Genomic DNA, 19,106 nt, shown 5'->3' on the forward strand with positions numbered 1-19,106 from the left:
GAGTTTAAGAAATTTAGAGATTGTTTCGGGACAGCCACCTCCCAATTGAAACTACCTACTAAACAATGATTTTATAAATATTATGCTTATTGATTTTAAATATTATTGTTGGTTTTAATAGATAATAACAGTGTTTAAGATTTGAATACTTAAATGCTTTTTAAATGTCTTTTTTGGTTGTGGGACAGCAATTTGGACCAATACTGTAGAATGGCCCATATATGTTTTGGCAGTCACAGTATGCGTCTAGTTTGTCACATTAATCCCAGTTTTAATTTCTTAATCTTTTTGCTGTTGTGACGTAGCAGTTCCAAGTACATTTAATGTACGTGCTGCCGGTCTGAAGCCCCCACCGAACCTTCTCTTTACTGGGAAAGCAACACAATAGCAGTGGCTCATGCTTCGCCTGAATTTGGAAGTGCCGGCAGTGTGCTATATTTTAATTTTTTTTTTTCTTCAGCTAATCGTTTTGTTGCAGTTTGTTATTGTCTTGCTCTGGAGGGACTTCATTGACCGGATTGAAAACCAATCTGAACAGGCTCACAATGGTGTCCCAGGGGACCGTGTGGCGAAGGGCTGGTGGCGAGCCCTGTAAACGAGGGGCAGTTAGGCCTGCATAGGAAGCCAATGAGGGGGCGTTGTTTATGTGTGCATTGTGAGGCGATACAGCCAGTGGAATTTTTTATTTATTTATTTTTTTTGCCTCGGTGCATGGGTAAAGATGCATCCTGGGTTCACAACGGGGCAACGTGAAGAGCTGACGCTTTGAATGCTTTAGTCTGAGCAAGGAGGACAATTACAAACTTGTTACGTAGAGTTTAAGTGAGCAAGCTTGTGTCATCAGTGTCACTTTCGGGTTTGTAGTGCATTGCTCAGTTAGTTCACGCAAAGTGTCGATCTCACTGCTGCTGTGTCTTGGCCGCCCTCACTCCCACCTCTTGCACCAGGGGTTTTCCTCCTTTCTCTCAGCGCTTCCTGCTAGTCCCTTATCTCTTGTCACAGTGTTCTCTGACACACACATGCAGGCACATGGGAGGCCGTTCCAAGTCGTTCCTGATTTCATTACCTTGATTTAAGAAGCTGTTATGGAGCAGTGTTTATATTTTGTTGGCGTATTTTATTTTTTTTAAGTTACAAATTTTGATTTGTTTTGTCCACTATGTTCCTGATTTGAATTAAGCTCTTCTTAGTTTGTTTCATAACTCATGGTGATGGAAAAGTCACATTTCTGAGGAAGTTCAACAAAAATGGAAAGTGACCAAATTGCTTCTCCATCTTTTCGTGTCAAAATCCAGTTGCCGGCTTTTGCTTACATAAACACATGCTGAGAGTGAAATATTGTGATGGACAATAGTGGAACACAGTGGTTCTCAATCTTTTTTACTCAAGGCCCCTTATTTTCAGACAGATATTTAAGGCCTTAATAACAAAGCATCTCAATTTAATTTTTAATTTCGCTATTTATTTTGAAGTTTAAAGAAACAGTGAATAATATTAAAATAATGAAATAAAATATTTTATGTTTCAAATATAAATGTATATGAATGTAAATGTTTCAATATAAATGTTTCAAAAATTTCTCCAAGATATTTCTGTACTTCTGATGTAATAACAAAGCTGCTCAATTTATTTTTTTAATTATATCTTTATTTATTTGTAATTTTAAAGAAACTAATAATATACATTTATGTACATACAACAGTACACTGTTGTAATAACAAATTTAAATTAATTATTGCTCAATTTAAATTATTTTTTGAAATGTAAAGAAACTAAATCATATTAAATGAATTCAATAATTTTTTTACATTTTTGTTTATTTCTTGTTGTTTGTGATTTATTCTTCATCATCATCATAATAATAATAATAATAATAATAATAATAATAATAGCAATAGGAATTGAATAACATATTTTAAGTATTTTAAAATGTAATATTATTCCAAGAAATTTGTGGTACACTGTTGTAATAACAAAGCAGCTTTAAATGTAAATAATAATAATATTAAAATAATGAAATAAAAATAATGAAATAATATTTTCTTATTTTTTATAATAATAATAATAATAGTAGTAGTAGTAATAGTAGTAGTAGTAGTAGTAGTAGTAGTAGTAGTAGTAGTAGTAGTAGTAATAGTAATAATAATGATTTAAATAAATTATTTAATGTATTTTAAAATATTGCAATTTTCTCCAAGATATTTCTGGTACACTGTTGCAATAACAAAGCTGCACAATTTAATCATTTCATTTATTTTTAAGTTAAAATCAACAACAACAATGGAATAATATTAAAATAAAGAAATAAAAAAGTTATATTATTATATATATTAATTTAATTTCCAGTTTGTGATATTATAATATTATTATTATTATTATTATTATTATTAATAATGATGATGGTGGTGATGATGATGATAATAATAATAATAAAATAAAATTGTATATATTTTAAAGTATTTAAAATTTCTTCAAGATATTTCTGGTACACTGTTGTAATAACAAAGCTGCTCAATTTAATTTAATTTTTTTAAATTGAAAGATACTGAATAATATTGAAATAATAAAATAAAAAATGTTATTATGTTTTATGTTTTTTGTTATTATGTTTTATGTTTTAAATGTTTTAATTTCTCGCTGTTTGTGTTTTAATAATAATAATAATAATGATGATAATAATAATAAAATAAAATATTGTTAATATTTGAAAGTATTTAAAATTTCTTCAAGATAGTTCTGGTGCACTGTTGTAATAACAAAGCTGCTCAGTGTAATTAATTTATTTTTAAATGTAAAGAAACTGAATAATATTAAAAGTAATATAAAAATTATTTTAAGAATTTAATTTCTAGTTGTTTGATTTAATAATAATAATAATAATAGTTATTATTATTATTATTATTATTATTATTATTATTATTAAATAATTATTATAACTATCTTTTTTATCACAAGTAGCAGTTTCTTAGCACCTTTTACCTTAAATAATTTAAGGTAAGCTTTACATATCTTGAAAAATGTGTTCTTGTATATTGAATAACTGTAATGTAATGTCTATATTCTGTAATCTATATTAATTATAACAGTTTTTAAGATTGTATTAATTTATGATTTTCACCTGTAATACTCCCTCATATATCCAAGTTTCCAAAGACTTTATGAATCCTATTCTGTAAATAAAAATGACAGTTGTTAAGGAAACAAATTAAAATAAGAAAAACAATGCTAGCTTAATTTAAAATGAGACTAAACAAGTTTGAAATTAAATAGTTTTAGCCCGTCCTGTGTCAGGAAGTTGGCTGAGGGCCCCCTAGTGGGCCCCGGGCCCTCTAGTTGAGAACCACTGCTAAGCAGCATGTTGGAGAGACGGCACTGACCGCTGTCTGAAAGCCGTGCTGCTATCCATCACTGCCTTTTCCTCTGAGTGATGTGGGAAAATCTCAGCGGCAGGGAGAGTGATGTTCACGACTGTCGCTTTTGGCATTACAAGGTTTTTTTTTTGTGTGTGCGTGTGTGTGTCGTCTTTGCTCATCACATTTTTTTTTTGTATTTTTAGCTTTCAGTATTTATTCCTGATGTCTCTCTTATTATTTTGTTCCCTCCCCGTCTCTTTCTCTCTCGTTGGCTCGTTCTCTTCTCGGGGGCCTTAGTTAGGCTGTAGGCTAGTGTGTACGGAGTCATGAGGAGTGGGTGTGATTTATCTCCCTCGGCCCCTCCGTAGCCCCCTCCACTCCAGCAGGCCCAAAGGAAAGAGCCGAGTTTGCTTGAACGTGGCTCGGTTTGCGAGGCCCCAGCATTAGCTGAAATAAACCCTCCTGCTGCTGGTGAAAAATGTCTTGTGATTGGCTAATTAATCAGTCAAAAGGGGAGCGTCGCGGCCTGTGACTTGAGGGACCCGAGCAGGCGACCGCTGAGGGCCCGCTGATAAATGGACTCCCTCCTGCTTCATACATCAGTGAAACTTAGTCATTTTTTACCACTGCTCTTTGCGTCAATGGTGGATCGCTAAGGCCTACACTTATATATTTCGCGTGAAACTCCATCTGTGTGTGTGGAATGCATTTCAGACAATCGTCTGATTTAGTGTGTGCTTTAAATTGCTCAATAAATATTGCCTATTCAGCATAATCTACACATCAAAGTTGTAGTTTTGATATTATGTCCCAGATTTTTCAGTTTGAAGCTGCAAAAAATAGACTTTCAGTTTGAAATTTGCAATGATAAATTTGATATTTGTTTTGATTTAAGTAAGTTTTGTGCAATTTTGGTCATATTTTCTTCTTATTATTATTTTAATTATGCTTACTTATGGCTTTGCCATTTATATTAGTCTAAAAGAGATCCATTGCTACCTGTTGCTGGAAGTCCCTTGCTTAACAAATTTTAATAGACACAGCTGTTCAAAAGTGTGAGGTTGTAAGGTTTTTTTTTTTTTAATTAATTAATTTATTTAATTTTTTTTTTTTTGAAGGAGACAGTACAGACATTTAAAAGGTTTTTAAAAGGATTTCAAACAAATGCTGTTCTTCTTGAACAAAAAAAGTATTAGTTTCCACAAAAATATTAAGCAGCACAGCTGTTTTCATCATTGATATTCATAAGAAATGTTTACGCAGCAAATCAGTATATTAAAATGATTTCTGAAGGATCATGTGACACTGAAGACTGGAGTATTGATGCTGAAAATTCAGCTTTGCATTCACAGGAATAAATTACATTGTAAATATATTAAAATAGAAATATTTTATTATTATAATTGCAATATTACTGTTTTTACTGTATTAAATAATTTAATTAAATAAATGCAGCCTTTGTGAGCATAACATGCTTATATTGCAATCTGAATCTTGCAGTGTTTTCTTTTTATTTATTCATTTTTTTAAATTGTGCTTGAATATTTTAATAATTTATAAAGTGAAGATTCAGGATATTTCTTAAAGAAATCTTTTCTGCTCACCAAGCCTGCTTTTATTTGATCCAAAGTACAGCAAAAAAAAAGTACAATTTTGAAATATTTTTTGCTATTTAAAATAACTGTTTTCTATTTAAATGTAATTTATTCCTGTGTTTTTAAAGCTGAATTTTTAGCATCATTACTCCAGTCACATGATCCTTCTAATCATTCTAATATTCTGATTTGCTGCTCAAAAAACATTTATTTTTATTTTTATTATAAATAATAATAAAATAATTTTTAGAAAATTAAAGTTTTTGAATAGTAATGTTACAAAAGCTTTTTATTTTAGATAAATACAGATTATTGAATCTTTCTTTCATCAGAGAATCCTGAAAAAAATGTACTCAACTTTTTTTAAAATACTGATGATAATATTATATTCATATAATCATATTAAAATGATGCTGAAAATGTAGCTTTGATCACAGGAATAAATAATATTTTAAAATATATTCAAATAAAAATATTTCAAAATTGTACAGCTTTTGCTGTACTTTGGATCAAATAAATGCAGGCTTGGTGAGCAGAAAAAAATTCTTTAAAAAACATTAAAAATCTTACTGTTTAAAAATTTTTGACAGGTAGTGTATGAATTATTGCAAATTGTTAGGAACTTTTTTAATCAGAGAAATGTACATCTGTATACGTTTAAACCGCGCACTTCCTACATAAATGTAAATGTACTATGTACGTACATACGTACACGGTCTATATGTTGTGTTTTTTTTTCATTACAAATGTAATGAATTGGGATTTCTTTTAATAAAGTAAGCACCGAGACAGTTTGTGTCTGGGATTGTCTCCATGGTTCCAGTTAGGCGGTCAGGCATCTCCTCTCGCTGTGTTTCCAGGGGTTGGTGTGACCCCCTGTGGCCTCTCCCACTCCCACGCCAGCTCCAGCACAAAGCCCTCAGACTGGAGGGTGGTACCTGTAGCTGTTCTGAATCAGCCCACGCCCGTCCTCATGAAGGATCGCCGGCCAGTTGACTCGCCCGTTCCCCCGATGCCGCCACCTCACCAAATGAGGAGAAGAGGCTGCGCCATTTGGCAGATGAAGCGGTGAAGGGGCGAGAGGCAGCCATGTCATTGGCCGCTTGGGAGTCGGCTGGTGGGTGGAGTTGAATACTGAAATGCTGCTGAGGATGCAAAAGTTGAGCTCCAAATATGCCAGCACACATAACAAAACCACTGAGCTTCATACACATTTAACAGAATACAAAATTCTAATATTAGATAATGATGAGAGATGGACGATAAAACTCGAAAGATCTGCCCCTATTTAATTTAATTTAATTTAATTTTTTATTGTAAACTTCCACTACCATGTACCAACTTTGAGCTTGGTTTTATATATATATATATATATATATATATAATTCTTATAAAATTGTATATGTATATTTTTTATTATTATTATTATTATTATTATTATTATTATTGAATTATAATAATAATTCAAATTAAATAAATACAGAATATTAAAAAAACGCAATATAATCAATTAGGCTTTTTAAACTTGCACTACCAACTACCATGTACAACTTTGAGGTTGGTAAGAACATTATTATTATTATTTATTTATTTATTTATTTTTAAATCTTTTATGCTCACCAAGGCTGCATTTATTTGATTAGAAAGTACTAAAACATCTAATAAAATTGTAAAATATTTGTGCTATTTAAAAAAAATTTATAATTCTATTTTTGTTTTCTGTTGTGTTATTGTTCTGTTGTATATATATATATATATATATATATATATATATATATATATATATATATATATATATATATATATATATATATATATATATATATATATTTTTTTTTTTTTTTTTTTTTTATTATTTCTTTTTTTTTTTAAATATATTGTAATTTATTTCTGTGATGGCAAAGCTGAATGAATGTTAAAAATCAGCTTCTTTAAATACTAACACTATCAATTTAATGCTAAATAAGTGTTAAATGTCTTTCAGAAAAAGTAATTCATGGTGGAGCCATGACTTGGTGATTAGCATTGTGTTTTGGTGCTTATGTGGGTGGTGCAGGTTCAAATCTGACTCGCAACAATTTCAGATTTAATTTTTTCTATTTCTTTCATTTCATGTACTCTCTTCACACATTAAAAAGTTACAAAACGCTAATTATAAATATTTCAAAAAAAGTTTTTTACTTTTTTAACATGACTGGATCTGCCCACGGCATATTATGACTGGAGAATTAGCGCTCATTTAGGAGCAGACAGCAGTGTGCATTTGCACGTTGTAACCATGTGCTCCAGCATGTTTAACTTCTCAACTAATGCAGTAACGGACGCCTGTGCGCCGGTGTTCAAAGGCATGTTTGTTTTCGAGCGGGAGAGCTCTAATATGTTCTCAGATAACATCTAATTGCCTCAAACAAAAGCACGGCCTCCCTTACGCTGTTGACAGGACTACAGAATAATGAAGAAACAGACCGAAATGACTGCCTACTACATACCCTCCGGCAACTGGCTTTACGCCCATGCCAACCCACTGACACGTACAAATTAGTGCGAAAATAAAAGCGGCATTAACTAAAAAGGGTAACTGAAATGGCCAACTCTTGAAGTCATTGTTGGCCCAGGCAGGGCTGCCCTGGCATGGTGATTACAGTACGAATAGAGGAAGCTAACCGCCTGCCGCTCCTGAGAGCCACCACCGCTGCTGTTTGCGTGGGCCTCGGCTTGCATTTAATCACCGCCAGTTTAATCTAATAAATCACTGCAAGGCAGAGAATAAATGGTGTGTCCTCCATCTTGGGGCTGACACATCAGCTCCTTGGAGGGCACGGAAAGGCAAGCACTTTACAATGTAAAGCAAGCAGAGTTTAGTGATGATGCCCTATGCAGCGCGTTGTCGCCATTTGTTACTCATGATAAGTAATGAAGTCTGGGGTTGGTGGAGAGGTCTGCATCACGCCGGCTTACTGTTTGCATTAGGTGTAGGTCTTTGTTATTCAAATGCCCCTTTATCACTTACACCTTCATTTGACCCGTTTTATTCACTCTTCTTTCTTTCTGTTTCGTTGTTTTAATTATTGGCATTGATCATTTCATTGTTTTTAATAATTATTATGATTTAGTTATTTAATAATATACACAAGAAATTATTTCATGTTGCATGGTGCTACTACTACTGCTACTAATAATAATAAATATAATGATTTATTATAGCTGTTTTTTGTAATTTTATATTTAATTATTTGTAATAATTATTAGAAATAATTGAACAATAATAATTCCATTAATAATAATGATATACACCAGAGAAAATCTTTTAGGTCCCATGATGTATGTTAAATTTGTATAATAATAATAATAATAATAATAATAATAATAATACATTTGTTATTGTTGTTTTTTTATAATTGTATATTTATTTAATTTTAATAATTGCTATAAATGAGTATTAATTTAGTAATAATAATTTAATGAATGAATTAATTAATTAATACTACTACTACTACTACTAATTATCATTTATTATTATTTATTATTTGTAATATAATTGTATATTTAATTATTTGTAATAATTATTATAAATGCGTATTCATTTAACAATAATAATTCTGTTAATAATAATTTACACCAGAGAAATTATTTTAGGTTGCATGGTGTATGTTCAATTTGTGTATTAATAATAATAATAATAATAATAATAATTTATTTTTATTATTACTATTTATTAGTATTGCTGTCTCTTTTATTTGAATAATTATTATAAATAAGTATTAATTTAATAATAATAATTTAATTAATAATAATATTAATAATATACTCCAGATACATTTTAGGTTGCATGGTTGTATATTAATAATAATAATAATATACACCAGATAAATTCTTTTAGGTTGCATGGTGTATGTTAACTTGCAATAATAAGAATAAGAATAAGAATAAGAATAAGAATAAGAATAAGAATAAGAAGAAGAATAAGAAGAAGAAGAAGAAGAAGAAGAAGAAGAAGAAGAATTGTATTATTATTGCTGTTTTTTTTGTTTTTTTTAATATAATTTTATATTTAATAATTTGTTACTAATTATTATAAGTAATTATTATAATTATAATTTATTAGTGTTGCCATCTTCTGTAATATAATTTTGTATTTATTTAATTTGAATAATTGTGATAAGTATTTATTTATTATTATTTTTAATAAGAATAAGAATAATAATAATTAATAATAATATACACCAAAGAAAGTAGTTTAGGTTGCATGGCATATGTTAAATTGGTATAATAATAATAATAATAATAATAATAATAATAATAATAATAATAATAATTTTATTATTGCTGTCTTTTTTGTAATGTAATTGTATACTTAAATCGTAATCACTTTTTTAGTATAAAATGTATAATAAATCATGCAAGCTGAAAGAATGTATTTGGTGTGTCTTTTTTAATAACAATAATAACTGTGTGTGTGTGTGTGTGTGTGTGTGTGTGTACACACAATAATATATAATAATATTTATAATGTTTGTATCCATATCTGTTTAAACTTCTGATCAACTGTTATAAAGCCTTTTTTGGCAACGTCTGAATGCATCCTTTTATTTTAATTTGATTGTATCTGTTCTAACATGTTGTCTAAAGTTTTGTGTACATGATTTACATAGTGTCTTCCTTGGTAAAGAAGAGCATTACGATTCAAACATTTAAAGAGAACATGAATCAAAGGACGACATGTAATTGGACTATTTGCTTTGTTTCATTTCGTTACATTGCATTCATGAAATGTATTATATCATGATACATGTTAAAATACTCATTAAAGCATGCAAAGTACTGTACTGCGTGGGTGCCACCTGTTTTGCTGTCCACCCACGTGAATGGTATGAAGGATGGCGCGGCGGGTCCTTCCTCCTCATCAGGGAGGGACAGCTGGGTAATCTGGGTCCCGATCCATAAGCCCAGGCCACCACCAAATTTATAATAGTGGCAGGACAATGAGAACACACTCGCACAATCAGCCCTCTTCCCGATATCGTCTCAATATTATCCATTGGCCCGTGAGCGTAATGGGCCGGGATCTATTTTGTTTAGAATATAGTTTAACTTGGAAACCTCAAAGGAGTAAATTATCCTCAAATGCTTCCATCCTCAAAAATTGGGGGATAAGAAGAGAAAAACACAGTGTTGATGTCTTCAAGAATTTTTTTTTTCTTCAAATGAAGATTGATTGGTCATTCAACTCCAGCTTTTTATTGTGCTCTTATGTATAGTTGATGCCCGCTGTGAGCCAAATCAGTTTAATTCATACAGTCAGGCACCATTATGTACATTTTAAGAGCTTTTTAATAATTAAGTTCATAATTTTGGAAATACAACAGATTCTAGAAGTGTAGTTTTCAAGATACATTCAGAGCGAGAGAGACCAGTGCACACAATAACACACTTTCTAAATATTTTCTTATTAAATATTTATTTTATTTTAAATGACAATAGCACACTATTAACCAATTGTTTGTACTGTGTGCTCTCTGTATTATTATAGTAAAACTCTTTTTGTTTTTTTGATTGTTTATCATTCTCAGCTGAGGTTTATATCGCAAATGTCTGTGTTTGAAAATATCATAACTTCATATATAGCACAGTTTTTGTTTTTTGTTTTTAGCACCAAGTTGCAGTCTTTAATCGCTGGAAAGTTTTTACAGTTATTCATACAGTCAGATGCAATTATGTAGGTTTTTAAAAGTTTTCTTTTTTCATTTAAATATATAAAATATAAAAACAGGGATCATAAATTAAAAATATAAGAACAATTAAGTTTGGTTTGCAAGATACAAAACAAGTGAGACCAAAGCGCACATTCACGCAGTGTTTGTTATGTGTGTGTGTGTGTGTGTGTGTGTGTGTGTATATGTGTGTGTGTGTGTGTGTATATATATATAAGTTGAATAAACACAATTATATGTAAACAAATAACATATATATTGATATAGATATATGTTTTATATATATATATATATATATAGAAATACAAAATTTTTTTCCAGCAATATTCTTTTTTTTTTTTTTTTTTATATATATTATAGCAGACTACTAACAAATTGTGAACTTATCTGAACCGTGCTTGTATTGGATGCTTACTGTATTAATGTATCTATACATTTATTTGTGACAGTTAAACATTCTCTGCTGGGATTATTGTAAAAGTATTGCGAAATATCAGTACTGGAAATAATCATAACTTTATATATAGCACAGTGTTATTGTACCATATTGCAGTCTTTAATCCCTGGACACTAGAAGTTCTCATTGCTGACGCAGCATTTGCAGTGCTAAACTAGCGTAGTCAGAGCGTCGTGTCTCTATGCAGGAAGGAATATTACTTTTGTATTATAAATTAGGGACTCTCTGACATAGCACAGAGTGGGACAAATTAGTTGCAGTTTTCAGCAGCAAATTCAAGAGTGTTGTCACGATTTGGGTTTTTTTTGGTCCGTGAACACATTTCGACAACGTTTTTTTTCCATCGTCCCTGGCTGCTTCGGACTGTCTGCTGCAATGTGTTGGCGTCAGCGGCGATGTCTTGTTCTTCGGTTTCCTCGACGCGGCCTTTTGAACGTCCCGACACCCCCCTCCAAGTCCAGCCCCGCTGCCGCGCCGCCCCCCACCCCTCAGCCACCCATGCCTGGGGAGAGCGGAGCAGGAAAGAGCCCATAGCTCCTGCTGCAAAGGCCTTATCTGAACACTGCACACAGTTCAGGGAACGCATCCTCTTCCTGGGGCCTCCCATCTGCCAGGAGGAGAGAAAGAACGAGGGGAATGTGGAGAGCAGAAGAAGCCAGAGAGCGTCTGAGAACATTCGGGGGCCATTTTTGTTGTGTTTACACCCTCATTAGGACGTCCAAGCACAGTCATGAAACCTGGACTTGCGTTATCTTCGTGTCAGCCTTCCTGCTGGCTTGTTTGTTTGTGTGCGCGTGCACGTATGTGCTTGCATGTGTGTGGTATAACCCAATCCGTGCTCAGCACTGTTGAGGGAATGCTACCAGCAGCACTTCTCTCGGCACATTAGAGAGATAAGCCTAATGGAGGTCCCCAGGCGGTGAGACGTCGCACCACACACACACACACACACACACACACACACACACACACACACACACTCACTATCACCACCTCTCCGATGAAGAGGATTTCCCCACTCGCTCCATCCCTCTTCCTCTTCTCCGCGTTCTTTCTCTCCGGAGAGTAATTTCACAGTGTACTCCAAAATGCCCCCCAGTCGTTTCTCTAAGTCCCTGCTACACGCTGTCAGCCGCATCTCCTCTGAAGACCTCTTTCGGTCTACCCCCCCAAACCAGAAGTATAGATTTTCTTTTATTTGGAGGGAAAAGTGAGACTTCTGTTTTAATGAGCCTACATCTGCAGTTCTCCAGTCTCCCTCTTGGCGACTTCCAACTTTTGAGGGACCTGTGGCAGCAACTTGTAATCATGATGACCATCTAGAACATTGGTCCTGGTTTACCACCAACTTTGCTTTGAAGGATTGGTTCACATCCAGAATTAAAATTCCCTGATAATTTGCTTACCTCCATGTCATCCAAGATGTTCATGTCTGTCTTTCTTCAGTCAAAAAGAAAATAAGGTTTTTGAGGAAAACATTTCAGGATTATTCTCCATATAGTGGACTTCAGTGGTGACCACGGGTTGAAGGTCCAAATTGCAGTTTCAGCGCAGCTTCAAAGGGCTCTACATGATCCCAGCCGAGAAATAAATGTCTTATCTGGGGAAATGATTGGTCATTTTCTAAGAAAAATAGTAATTTCTATCATTTTTAGCTGCAAATCCTCGTCTTGCACTAGCTTGACACGCATTATGTAGTCATGTTGGAAAGGTCACGCATGACGTAAGTGGTAGTACAGACCCAGTGTTAACAAAGCAAATGTGCAAAGAAAGTCAAACGCCCTTTACAAAAAAGGACAGTTTTGAAGATGGAGGAGAAAATTTGATGTTTTTCACTCTACACTACCTTTTTGAACCAAAGTACATGGACAAAGAACTAGCCGTACATGACCTTTCCAACGTAATGCGTGAAGTCGTAGACGTGCAACGCAGAGCTAGTGCGAGATGAGCATTTGTGGTTTAAAAAGTATATAAATTTTTATTTTTTTTTTTCAAGAAAATGACAGATCATTTTGCAAGATAAGACCCTTGTTCTTCAGCTGGAATCATGTTGAGCCCTTTAAAGCTGCTTTGAAACTACAATTTGGACCTTCAACCCGTTGATCCCCATTGAAGTTTACTAAATGGAGAAAAATCCTGGAATGTTTTCCTCAAAAACCTTAATTTTTTTTTCAACTGAAGAAAGACAGACATGAACATGTTGGATGACATGGGGGTGAGTACATTATCAGAAAATTGATATTGTGAAAGTTCCAGATAAAAATCTCCACTTTATAGGGTTGGGAACTGATCAAGAACTGGTTCTCAAAGAGATCGTCCACCCGAAAGTGAAAAAATCTGTCATCAGTTACTCATGCTCATGTCATTCCATTTTATTTTTATGCTGAATGCCTAAAAAGTATTTGGTGGCCAAATAATTTCAGGTGCCATTGACTAAGACAAAGAAATTGTTTTTTGAGGAAAATATTTTAGGATTTTTCTCCACATAATGGACTGATATGGTGCCCCGATTTTGAACTTCCAAAATGCGGCTTCAAACGATCCCAAATGCGGTTGTAAACAATCCCAGCCGAGGAAGAAGGGTCTTATCTAGCAAAACAATTGGTTATTTTAATAAAAATAATGCAATTTATATACTTTTTAATGCCAAATGCTCCTCGTCTTACTCTGCCTGGACTGTTTTTGTTCTGATTTGTGACAGTTAGGGTATGTCGCAAAACTCTGATCGTATTTTCTCCCTCAATTTTAAAATCGTCCTATATTTACCTTTTTTGTTAAGGGTGTTTGATCTTCTTTGCATGTTCAATTTGCAAAGACTGGGTCGGAACTTCTGCAGAGATATAGGATGATTTTGAAATCATTTTTGAAGTTGAGGGAGAAAATACATTCAGATTTTTTCGACATACCCTAACTGTCTTGAGCCAGAGTACACAGAGTTCAGGGAGAGTAAGACAAGACGAGCGTTTGAGATTAAAAAGTATTTAAATGTATTTTTTTTATGAAAGTAACCGATCGTTTCGCGAGATAAGACTTGTTTATTTAAAAAAAAGACCCTTGTGACTGGTTTTGTGGTCCAGGTCACATATTATATTGCAATATACTTAAAATAATGCTAACAATACTACTAGTACTAATAATCATATTATTTTATTGTAATGTTTAAGTTAAACTGTTTTTCACTCTTTATATATAGAATGCTTTAACCTCAACGTTGTAAGTAGTTATATGTATTTTGTTGTTTCTTGGCTGTACAAAACCTTGCAATCTGTTTTTTTGTCCAGTCCCTCCATACATCTTTTGAAAAATGCCGTTTTCACCTGCGTCTCTGGCGTAATGTAGAGCACCGGCGTGGTTTAGCGCAGGCTTCAGAGCGGGTATTCTTCACTGCAAATCATTATGCATTGAGGAGGCCATTAGCAAAATGAAGACGAATGGGAGAGAGAGTCACCGTGATAAAGTATTGGAGGACGACAGTTTAATCTAAAGTGTTCCTCTGTGGTCTTTCAACGTAGTCACTGTGGTTTGCTACGGTTTGGCCTGTTATGATTAAGCTGTGTGTTATGCCAAAAAAGTTTGTTCTCTCTCCTAATGCTTATAATCACTGTCTTAGTTTGGCAGACGCAAGCACTGACTCTTCACTCATCAGGCAAGTTTTTCAGGAATCAGTTGTTTAATCCAGCCATTTACACAGAGACTTGTAGATACGCCCCCTTTTGAATCTGTTTCCTCTTTATATATACATGGTGGAGAATATTATACAACACAGTGTAAAAATATATAAAGACATTAACAGAATCAGATTCTTGATAGATTGAGAACAATTAATGTTTTTTTTCTTGTGATACATTTTATTATTTGAACTAAGAGTGTTTTGTAAATGTCTGTTAGCAGATAGTTCAGATGAAGTTCAGTGATGTCATTAGATACTTGGAGCAAGTCTCAGCATGACTGGAAGTTGATTGACAGCTGTTTAAGCGTTTAATGACACACATACATAGGGGTGTGTGCATCATGGTTCTTTAAATTAATTGACGGGTTGTCCTGTTCAGACCTAACAGACAGGTCTCTCTCTCACTGCTGATGTTCTGCTTGCTTTTTGAGTTCTTTGTCTGATCTTTGTGATAATACTGCTGTTATTAAAGATCACTCCAAAAAATGCTGGGTTAAAAACAACACAGCATTGGGTGAAATGTGGACAAACCCTGCGATAGAGTTGTTTTGACCCAGCAGTTGCGTTAAATGTTTAACCCAAATTTTTGAGTAGTTTTATTTAACCTGACTAACTGCATTTCTTGTTTAAAATTAACCCAAAATAGGTTGGAAATTGTCTATTAATATGTTCAATAAATGAACATGTATTAATAAATTGAATAAATAATATATTTTTTAAAATAGCTTATTAATAAATGTTCACCTTTTGATTATCGCTGATGCCTCTAGTAATTATGTGGCTGATTTTTCATTTACAACCTATTTTGGGTTCATTTTAAGCTAGACGTATAGTAATTTTTAAACAATAGTTTAGTTATTAAAACTACCCAGAAGGTTGGGTTAAACATTTAACCCAACTGCAGGGTTTGTCCATATTTCACCAAGTGCTGGGCTGTATTTAAACCAGCATTTTTTTTATTTATTTATTTATTTTTTTTTTTAGTTGTAATGATGATAATTATTATAACAATTATAACTGCAACAAAGCTACAGAATAATAATACTACTAATAATAATAATTAGTTGTTATAATTATTATTATTATTGTTATTATTATGTAATGTGATGCAATATACTAATATTGTTGTTATACATTTTTTGTTAATGGTTAATGTATAAAGTATTGTATAATATTAATATTGCACATTATTATTGTAAGTTATTATAATTATTATATTGCTGTTTCTAGATTTGATTAGATTTTACACTTTTTAAATATTTTTTAATATAAAAAATAAAATCTAGCGTATAATTACACTAGTATGATAATTTGTTAGATCTTTATAAAATGTAATATAGATGTAGAAGTATTACAATTTATCATCGTCATCATCAAATTAACCAATAAATTAATTGATTAATTTAATTTTTTAATTTTATAGTGCACTGTATAATAATATAAAAAACAATATTATTATTATTATTATTATTATTATTATTACTATTATTGTTATGGTTATGTTTTTTGTTTTATTTAATATTTGAGTACATTGTTATAAAAATATACTGTAATCACAACAATAATAATACTTTTTTTTTTGTTTTATCATTAAAAAAGTTAATTAATCCGTCTTCATCAGCAGCATCATAAAATTAACCAATAATTTGATTTGTAATTTTATAGTACAATGTTTAATAAAATAATAATAATAATAATAATAATAATTATTATTATTATTATTATTATTATTATTATTATTATTATTATTATTATACGTTTGTTATGGTTATTGTTATATAGTTTTTATTTTATTATATATTTTAGTAAATTGTTATAAAAATATTCTGCAGTCACAATAATAATACTTTTAGTTTATTATAAAAACATTAATAAGTTGTATAATTAAGTTGTCTATCATCAGCATCATTAATTAATAATTAATAATCAAATTAATTGATTTAGATTTTTATAGCACACTGTATAATAATACTAATACTACTACTACTACTACTAATAATAATAATTATAGTAATATTTTTTTGAATATTATCATTATACATTTGTTATGGTTATTATATAGTTTTCATTTATTTTATTATATATTTTATTAAATTATTATAAAAAATATTCTATAATCACAGTAATAATTATTAGTTTTTGTTATAAGAAAATGAATAAGTTGTACAATTAAGTTGTCCATCTTCTCATCAGCATGATAAAATTAACCAATACATTGATTTTTGAATTTTATAGCACACTGTATAATAATAATAATAATAATTTATTATTATTATCATCATTAATATTATTATATGTCTGTTAAAGCTATTATATAATTTTCATTTTATTATAGATTTTATATTTTATTAAATTGTTACATAATTGTTCCGCAATCACAATAATACTACTTTTTAAAGTTTTTATTATAAAAAAAATTAATAAGTTGTCCATCTTCATCATCAAATAATTAACCAATAAATTAAGTTTTTCTTTCATGTCATAATTTTGCGTTTTTATATTCGTCACTTAGGGAAGCAGTGGAGCTGACTCTCAGGAAGAGAAAGAAGAGGACACAGAAACTAATCCAAACCCAGAAACAAACTTAAACACAGTAACCAGCACGCTGACTATGCAAGAGTATTTCGCCCAGCGGATGGCCCAGCTCAAGAAGGCTCAGGCAGGACGAGACCCAACCGGATGTTCATCTGAGGTCAGCAGCAATGTCCCATCTCCACTGGCTACATCTGCCTCCATGGATGACTCCCCAAATACTAGTGATATGGAACAGTCCAAAAAGAAGAAAAAGAAGAAAAAGGACAGGGATAGTAATAGAGATGACATACAGGAAGACGCACTGACCTCAGTAACAGGAGAGACCGTTGAAGAGCCAAATCACTCACAGAAAAAGAAGAAAAAGAACAAGAGGAAACGAGAGGAGCGGGATGAGGAGGGGACTGAAGTGTGCAGCGCCACTGAAGAAGACGCTCCCACCACAGGAAAGAGGAAGAAGGAGAAAAAAACATCTTTAGAGGTTCATGCAGATGAAGTTGAAACAATAGAAATTGAGAATATGTACCCTAAAGTTTCAGATAAAAAGAAAAAGAAGAAAAAGAGACAACAGGAGAAAGAGGAAGGAGCAGCTGAGGAAGGGGTGCCCAAAAAGAACAAGAAAAAATGATTTTTTTACAGTTGACTGCTCTCGAAACTCGACTTTTTGATACCATCATGATTTTAATATTGAGATCACCAAAATGAATGACTATGAATTTACATTAAGAATTGGGTTGTATCTCTATATTTAAACTTTGACAAAATATTAAAAACATCTAAACCGTATGTGCAGTTGTTTTCATTTATGTGTAAGATAAGGTTTTTCTTTATCGTCAGTAAAAACAGTAAAATTCTGTTTTGTATTTGAATATATTTTAAAATGTAATGTATTCCTATGATTTCAAAGCTGGATTTACCATACCAATGGTATGGTGCTTTTTTCTGTACATTACTCTCTGTGTAATAACAAAAACATTTATTTTGGTGAAAAAAAATAAGTCGAATCTCAATTTCAACATTTTGAACAATAGGGCCCCACAATCTTTTTTTTCTTTTTCTTTCTTTTTTTAACATGTGCTTCACTATTTATGTAGAAACAAAGCCGCGTCTCCGCCATTCATTCATACAGATCCAAGCGGAACATGAAGGATTCATATTTAAAATGTCTTTTTGCGTTTTAATATTCACAGACACTAGTCCATATCGCGATTCGAATTAAGTGAGAAACCTACTTCTGATTTATTCATCCAAAAATTGACGAATTCTGCAACATCCTGGGCTATAGAGTAAATTCCGTTTTCATGAATGGACTCTGCGATCCTGTCCGCGTGACCACGTAACGTTAGAGACAGAAATGACATGCCATTGTGTAAATAAGATAAATAATATAAGACTATTTCGTTTTTTTTAATAAAAGAACAAGGTATAGACCTGTTTTATAGGAAAGGTGACCATAAATGACGTCTGTTGTGATCTGGTGCTATATAGAAAATAAGTTACATGACCTTAAAGGGGGGCCCCCCTTATATAATGGCAGGGGAAACACTGATATTTGTTACATGTTTTTAAATGGCACCTATAGAGGTTATTTAATTAATATAGTTTTTAAAATGATTTTTCAAATGTTTTATAAGGTGGAGGACTTCTTCGCTTTCCAAAAAAATTATATGCCCCTAGAATGCTCAAAATGAAGCCAAATATAAATGTATAAGCAACAGAATAAAATGTTTCTGCAAATATTTATTTGAACACAATGTGTTGATCATTTTTAGAGCATTTAACATAGTT

At 31.9% G+C, this 19,106-nt stretch overlaps 1 protein-coding gene across 1 annotated transcript in view; it reads left to right on the forward strand.

Moving 5' to 3' along the window:
- Positions 1–18,113, forward strand: part of pinx1 (PIN2 (TERF1) interacting telomerase inhibitor 1) — a 37,134-nt gene extending 19,021 nt beyond the window's left edge. The window contains exon 7 of the mRNA XM_051139423.1: positions 17,299–18,113. Within this exon, the coding sequence (XP_050995380.1) occupies positions 17,299–17,946 (648 nt within the window). The 3' untranslated portion in view covers positions 17,947–18,113. The remainder of the gene's footprint in view (positions 1–17,298) is intronic.
- The last annotated feature ends 993 nt before the right edge of the window (positions 18,114–19,106 follow it).

Source organism: Labeo rohita, chromosome 20 (assembly GCF_022985175.1).
Source record: "Labeo rohita strain BAU-BD-2019 chromosome 20, IGBB_LRoh.1.0, whole genome shotgun sequence".
Taxonomy (NCBI): Eukaryota; Metazoa; Chordata; class Actinopteri; order Cypriniformes; family Cyprinidae; genus Labeo; species Labeo rohita.